The 7,927-nt window shown below is 46.6% G+C and overlaps 1 protein-coding gene across 1 annotated transcript in view; it reads left to right on the forward strand.

Annotated features, from left to right (window-relative positions):
- The window catches only part of PUM1 (pumilio RNA-binding family member 1), a gene marked incomplete at its 5' end in the record, with an annotated part of 68,315 nt that overhangs the window by 22,423 nt on the left and 37,965 nt on the right, over positions 1–7,927 (forward strand). The window contains 3 exons of the mRNA XM_010136294.1: positions 2,620–2,728; positions 5,078–5,256; positions 7,282–7,448. Coding sequence (XP_010134596.1) covers positions 2,620–2,728; positions 5,078–5,256; positions 7,282–7,448 — 455 coding nt within the window. The remainder of the gene's footprint in view (positions 1–2,619; positions 2,729–5,077; positions 5,257–7,281; positions 7,449–7,927) is intronic.

The following is a 7,927-nucleotide window of genomic DNA, read 5'->3' on the forward strand; positions in this document are numbered from 1 at the left end:
TCCCCAGCTTTCTGACAGCCCCTTGCAGCACTGACACGCTGCACTAAGGTCTCCCTGGAGCCTTCTCTGCTCCAGGCTGAACCCCCCCAGCTCTCTCCCCTCTCCTCCCAGCAGAGGGTTCCACCCTCGTGTCATTCCTGTGGATGCCCCAGCACTGGAAGTGTTCAAGGGCAGGTTGGATGGGGCTTTGAGCAGCCTGAAAAGTGCTGCAAAAATGTCTGTGCTCACAGCAGAGAGGGTGGACTAGATGATATTTGAAGGTCCGTTCCAACCCAACCCAAGTCCTGTGAAGCAGCGTGGGTACCGGTCCTGCGTGTCCTTGAGTTTTTGTACAGGCATTTCACCTGCTTTGGGCACATTTGCTGCTGGAGTCCCTTCCTCTGTGTAGGGTTGAAGCGCACGTACCTTTGAAGGACTTCAGAGTACGCTGTGTTGTGCTTGGGCACAGAAGGCGAACAAGCTCATCTCATCCTTCGTTTGAAAACTAACATGAAGATTTTTGCTTTTGCACTAGGAGGAGGGAGTCTGCTGTGAGCTGGAAGAGGACGATAGGGTGGGGAAGTAACTTAGACAAGTGTGTACTGTCAGTAAAAGTAAAACTGCAGTTTAACTGAACAGCATTCATCCTAAGTAAGGTTTGTGGCAGCAAACAGTGCATGCACCCAGAGCCTTGGAGGAGAATCTCAGCTGGTTCAGAAGTGGCGACTGTGCTGGAGCTCCTGGTGTGCCTGGTCCAAGAGGAGTGCTTGAGCTGTTGATCCAGCCTCTGCAGGTTAGGATTGCTGGGGTTTACATTCCTGAGTGGTTGTAGAGTCAATATGCAGTTGTATGGATAAACCTTCCGGTTCTGCTAGAAAACGCCCCTGTGCCAGCCTGGGGTGGCCAAGGAGCCAGGAGCATGTTCCTGCTGCTGGCAAACTCACACGCCCGTGTGTGGCTTGAGGTTTGCCTGGGAGTCCCGGAAGCAGCAGAGCTGCTCTCTGATGCCGTGCCTACCCTCCATCTTGTGCCTCTCTATGCTTTTTTTTTCCAAAGGGATCATATTTATTTATTTATTTTCCCTTGTAGGTGCCTGCTGCGTTTCAGTCGCAGATTGATCTTACTCTCTACTGATCTTGGTGCAGAAGCAGGAGTCCTTTACTCAACAGCAACTCAGTGTCAGTTCAATAGCTGGGTGTAATTGCTTGCTTAGCTGTGGTGGGGGTTTTGTTTTTTTGGAGTTTTTTTAGAATTCAGAGGGAATTCTCCTGTTCAGGTGTGGAATGAAATGGATATTGTGTTCACTGTCATACCTGTCTTCTCTGTAACCTCTCTGGTTACCCAAATCCGATCCTTGGCTTTGTTTTCATAGGACAGACCTGCTTCACAATAGGTTTCTGAGTAAACAGATCTTCCTCCAGCTGAAAACTTAACTGGTGAGCACGACTTCTCTGGTTGTCTGCCCTAACCCAGAGTTAGGCTGGGAGCTCTTAACTCCTTTATTTCTGCTTCATCTTCCTCTTCAGCCAGCAACTTCTACTCTGTTGTGCTGTAGCCTTATGTTTGCCCATCCACTCTGCCGATGGAGTGGAGCATTCCCCACATTGCTCAGGTAGAGGAGATTCGGCCTCATCTGATCAGTCCTGTTCTGTGGTAATTTCAGACAGAAATTAGTTTTGTTCCACCTTCAGCAGGCGAGGCTCGTTGATTCTGTTCCTTTGCTGTGAGTGTGCTGTTGTTTCCTGTCTCGGTTGCATAAGCCTCGTTCAGCCAGGAGAGTTCATCTGAAGAGTGTGTGCTTGACATCTAAGGCACTTCAGCAGGGCTCGAAATTCTCCTTCCATTACGTAGATGCCACACAGCAGGTGTTTCTCTGGTCAAACTAGTATTTTCAAAACACATCTGATAACAGGGCACTTTGTTCTTTCTGCCGTCTTCTGAGCCTCAGAACAATCTTCCTCTGATTCGTTCACGCCAGGGATGACTTTGTCTTATTCTCAGCACATAACCTTTTTGTATCCTCGTCTGGTAGGAACAATCGGTGCATGGCAGGTGCCATGGCCCAGAACTGTTCACTCCTATTAGTGTTTACAAGTAACTTTCATAGCGTGGTGAGTCCTCAGCAGTCATTAAACAAGCGAGAAGTGAGAGCTCTTGGCACCTCTTGAGCTGTTCTGTCCCTGCCAGCATCAGAACCTCTGTCAGAAGGCAGGAACTAGTGCTGGAAAAGCTGGGTAGCTCTCGAGGGATCCTTGCAGCTCCAGTGGAAGTGGAGGTGATGTTCTGAATGGTGCTCCTTGTTTTTCCTAGTTTTTCCTGCTAGGAGGTGCTCCTAGTTTTTCCTGCTAATATTGTTCTTGCAAGTAGCAGAGAGGCTGGTGAATGTCGATTGTGTGTGTGTGCTTACGTGTGTGGGGCTCGTAAAGCATTTCAGAGGGTAAGAGGGTTCTGGAGATTGAATCATTACCTCAGTCCTTTTCACCCAGAGTATACAAATATTTTGATTATAAAGCATGAATCAGTTTGTGTTTAATGATTGATCATGTGTAGAAGGGAGACGCTTATGGTTTATGTTTGCATTTTATACTTATTTTAATCATGCTTTGTTTTTGTTGTGTTGTTTTGTTTTTTTAATTGCAGCAGCTGTTGCCGGGTAAAAAGTTTTGGGAATCTGATGATTCCAGCAAAGATGGACCAAAAGGGATATTTCTGGGAGATCAGTGGAGAGACAGTGCTTGGGGAACATCAGGTAGCTCAATTATTTACTTAATTTAGTTGGGGTTGGATACAGAAATGTGCAACTCACGTACTCAGAATTGCTGCCCAGTCTGGATGACACAGCTGTTACAAGATTTCTAAACCCATCTATTTTACTGAGAGAAAACTCATAGAAAACCCCACCTTTATGGCAGGGCAAAGAACTCCAGAATTATAAAAAGATTGTCTAATGTGAATGTGTGTGTATCTCATAGCTGCTTAAAAATTGTAGATTGCCATTAAAATTTCAATTTGAACTTTCTGATATGATTCCTGCCTTGGAACAGATTATTGTAAGTTTGCACAAAGAGACCGGAGAGAAAAATCAGTTAACCAGCCCCCCTCCCCCAATATTTTAAATACTTAACCAACCAACCCAAACCCAACAATACTCTGTTTAAAAAAGAAGAAAAAGTGATGGTTTGAATTAGTAGTGTGGAAATTTATCTGCATAGTTTTGTTCTTGGATCAGAGTCTGTCCCTTGTTTTGAATTTAGGGGGAGAGTGTTCAGGTGGTTTTAGTTAAGTGGCAAAAAATCACATGCATGTGCTGAAATCAAAAACTAACCGTAAAGGTGTTGTTTTCTGTGCTTTCTACACATAACAAATCTGCTCCTCGAACACCACTGGGTGTCTAGTGCAGTTTCCAAACAACTGCGCAGAGCTACAGCTCCAGTTGAGAGCAATTGCACTATGGTTTGTGGATTTCTCCCTGCTGAAAATACCTGTTATTAGGGTGAAAGTACTGGGATAGTGCTAAGGGCATTTTTGATTACGTACTTTTCCACATGGCTCTGAAAAGAGGATAAAGCCTCTCCAAGTCTGCTGAGCTGATTCTTGCAGCCCACTGAGTTCTGGGAAGGTTTCTGAGAGCTGCCACCTCCAGCTGCCCAACTTGCCTGGCCGCAGTGGGTCTCTGTGGTGGTGCCTGTGCCCAGCCCTCAGCAGCGGTTTGTGCCCAGTTGTGCTAACACGAACTGGAGCTCAGGGTGAGTTAAAAGGGCTGAGCCAGATGGTCGGCATAGGCAGCCAAGGAGGAGACTTTCTCCCTTGCTGCCTCTGTTCCTGGGCTGGTTGCAACCCAGACAGGCTGGGTAGACATCTGGGAGAGGTGACCTTCTACACTGGCTGATCACAGATCTCCATGAGTCAAAGCCCTTCATCTAATCTCCTCCTTTGGTTATTCCCAATTAATCCTGTGCACCTACAACCTTATTCCTGAGCCAGGGCCTGTGGTGACGCCTGTGAGTCAGGGTAGTCACAGTTTCCCCTTTAGCCACAGTCTGAGCACAAGTTCCCTGCTCTAGAGCAAGGAGCACAGTTTGGAGGTGGGCTCTGGAAGTCTCCTTGGCCAGGAGACTAGTTTGTTCCATGGAGCATGGAACTAATGAAGGCTGCTTTTCTGTAAGACGCCCTTTGCTCCACCTGTTTTCCTTTCTGGCCCTCTTCACAGGATGCTCTGCAGTCCTCCCATTTGGCTTTGCCTCTTCACTGCTCAGCCCTGAAGTTTTCAAGCACTTAAAGCTAGTATCGCTAAGAGAAGCAGTCCTGTCCCATGTGGGCCACTTCTTCCCCTGCTGCTGGGACAAGAAGTTATGTGGCAGGGCAGTGAAACTTGCTGGGGAGTTGGCCGGGGTTAAAGCTGTTCTCTTTTCTTTGTTAGCTTTAGCCCCGAAAACTCTCCCCAGTCCACTTCATTTTGTGGCCATGTAGACGCTTGTGCTGGCTTAAGGGAGACGCACTGAAGTGCAGCCAGGAGCGATGACAGAACAGAGTTACTGTTCCTCACAGCTTACTCCTGCTTTGTAAGGATGCTCCAGTATCGATGTCCTTGCATGTCCCTTCCACCATCCCCTGGCAACTACTGGAGCTGCTGTCTTTTATTTTTGACTCAACTGATGATTGCAGCCAGGAGCAGAGAATGTCTTCTCTTCCCTTGCTGGGGTGTGGGGTCACTTCCTCCTGCCCAGCCATCAATTTCTGCAGAGCTCGTAAGAACCTGGAGACTATCCATCCATAGCCTGTCCTGGTTGGACCCCAAACCCTCACACTGCAGGGATGGTGAAGGGCTGGGGCTGATGCAGCAGGACAGGGCATGAGGAAGAGGAAATGAAGTTCTTATAAACTTGTGTAGCCTTTAAATGTAGTTATTGCTTGTAGGTTTACAGGTTCTAGTACTGAGAAATGAGAAGGCCATCCTGCTCTTTCTAACGGACGTCATCAGAGTCAAGAAGTTGATACTTCTTAGCACAGTTAAGACCCTAGAGAGTACATATGTAACGACTTGCCTCCTTTGAATAGTTGGATCTATTGATAAGAATTACCCGTGTTTTTGTTCCAGATCACTCTGTTTCCCAACCAATTATGGTTCAGAGAAGACCTGGTCAGGGGTTTCATGTGAATAGTGAAGTCAACTCAGTGCTTTCACCACGGTCAGAAAGTGGAGGACTTGGAGTTAGCATGGTGGAGTATGTGTTGAGCTCATCTCCTGGAGATTCCTGCCTAAGGAAAGGAGGATTTGTAAGTGTGCCCGATTCTGAAATTTGAGTTCCCATTATGTTCTTTTCTCCATTTGCTGCTTGGTTGGTTTGTTTGTTAATCCATTCCTGAAGGCAGATGTTTCCTCTTTCTTTTATTTGCTCTTACTTTCACTGTCTTTTTTTAAAGCGGGGAGGCTGGTGGTTTATCTGCTGTTCCTGGCGTGGGGGCTGTGGTGTGGGATGGGTGTATGGGATGTGGGAGTCGCTGATGTCCCCTGGTCCTTTGGAGAAGCTCAACAGCCCTAATGCCCCATCTGAGCTTGTCATTGGAAGTGTCCAGATATACCTGTGGCTTTCGAATGAGCGTGTGGCTACTTCGTTGGTGGCTAAGAACAAAAAAATGCTCTGTGTCATGCTGCTAGAAACGTAGCATAGCTACAAAAGCCTCCCCTGCCAGCTGGGGAACACTTCTGAGGGCATATCCTTCCCTGTGGAGAAATGGCATCAGTCCCTGTGCTTTGAGAGGTGGGGAGGGAGCACAGAGGCTGCTGCCTCCAGTCTAAGGGTGTGGTGAGCGAGTCATGGTGAACCCCCAGTGGGGAGAAGGGGCTACACCTCAGCTCCACCTCATCGGCCATGTGTTAGACCATGAATGGTCGAAAAACCACGAAAGTGGAGGAGGCTTGTTAATGCTAGGCTGCTGCACTCTGCAGGAAGCTGGGCCATGGTTTCCTTCATCCAGCCTCTTTATTTTTGTCCATGCTTAGTGGACCCCTGATAACCTTGATGACTTCTGGGTCTAAGAAAGAGAATTTTGAGAAACGAGCAGTCAGTGGAAGGAGCCAATTTATCATCCAGCTTGGGGGTTAGGGAGGTCTCTGCTCCACAGCATCGATAGCTAGGATGCCAGTTCGACAATGAAGGGTCTCCCTGGTGCATAGCTCATTGTGCGGGTGAGAACTGAACTCCACCTCGGTCTTTCCAATGGGCATCTCCAAATCTGCCCTTTAAGGAAGCACAATTTTATTTTCTTTAAGAAGAAGCATCAGAAGATGATTGCTCTTAAAACAATCTTTCTTTTTTTCTAAACATGGGGTGGAAAATATCCCCCTCTCCCATGAGAGTAGAAAAATGATGTAGTCAATACAGGGTTCAGGTGCCCTGTCCCGTACAGAGAGCTCTTCCCTCTCTGTTTGGATGGCTGTCGCTGTGACAGCACCAAAGCTGTCCCTGATAAATCTGTTTATATGTCCCTTGCTGTTTTTTTATCATAAATTATGTTGTTTTTCCTCTCTCTTTTGTTGTTCAGAACTCTGCCTCTAGCATAATCACCCTTTATTCTTTGCCCAAGTGAAATAAAATGCAGACATTAAAGGCGAAATGCTGCAGTTGTAACACTGCTTCTTAAACACTCTACAGAACACAAATCTCTTGTTAAAATTTTTTTTAACTTCCTTTTTCCCCTCCCTCCAAAACACTGATGGATTCTATGAACCAATGATCGAGCTGGTGGTTGACTTGAGGGCTCTTAAATGAGCCAGACCTTGGAATTCACTGTGTGAATCCCAGCAGTGCCCCCAGACCCGAGGTGATCCTGTTCTGCTCAAATCCACCCACTTGTCCACTCAATTCCTGCATCTCAAACCCTGGACAGTGACCTTGAGAGGCGCCACTTTGGTTTATCCTTCTTCAATATATGCTGGCATATTTAAAAGTTCCTGAGTTAATTTTGAAGCACCCAAGTCCCATCTAGAAGAGAGGATTTGGATCAGTATTCCTCAAAATTATTTTTGGGGTGGGATTTTTAGAGCAGAGCCTGTAGAAGCAGACCCTGATACTCAGTGGAAGAAATCAAGTAGATGGATACACCCTGTCTTGGAAGAGTGAGAACTAAATCCCTTATTGCTTCGATAGTGAAGTGACTTTTTAACTTTTTTACTGTTTTATTTGTAATAACTTTTACTATTTTACTTTATTGCAATGTGTTTCTTTGGTTTGTTACCATCTTGGAATAAAAGAATTGATTTGAAAACTAAGCTATTACACTAATGTCTCTTTTGCCCAGGGGCCGAGGGATGCAGAGAACGATGAGAATGATAAAGGGGATAAGAAAAATAAGGGCACGTTTGATGGCGATAAATTAGGAGATCTGAAGGAGGAGGGGGATGTGATGGATAAAACAAATGGTTTGCCTGTGCAGAACGGAATCGACGCTGATGTCAAAGACTTCAGGTACGTGCACCATCATCAGTTAACAATTCCTCAGCGTCATGCTTAGCGTTTACGGAATGATTTTCCTGGCTGTAGTGAAAAAGGCTTTGACTCATTGAAGCAATGTCCCCAGGACGGTGTAGAGTACTGCGGGAAGCCCTGTGGGGCGGTGCGGGCTGACGCTGGGTCGCTGTAGTCTGTGCAGACTCAGTTCTGGATATCATCATCGTGGTTTATTTTCGCTTGTTTTTAATTCCCCTCTGTGGAATTAATTCCCCTCCTGAAGGTGTTGCCTCTGCTGTCGTACTCATCTTGATTAGAGCTGTGCTTCCAGACTTGATCAGGTCCCTTCAGGGGTTAAAGCCTGAGATCGTGGCTGTTGGTGTCAGCAGTGCATTGATATTTCTTGCTGGCTTTACCTCCTTGCTGTGCCTTGTGTTGACACATAGAAGAAGTGTAAAAGCAAACCATGCGTGCCGTGAGGCCCATCCTGCTGGGCT

Source organism: Buceros rhinoceros, unplaced genomic scaffold (assembly GCF_000710305.1).
Source record: "Buceros rhinoceros silvestris isolate BGI_N320 unplaced genomic scaffold, ASM71030v1 scaffold6635, whole genome shotgun sequence".
NCBI lineage: Eukaryota > Metazoa > Chordata > Aves > Bucerotiformes > Bucerotidae > Buceros > Buceros rhinoceros.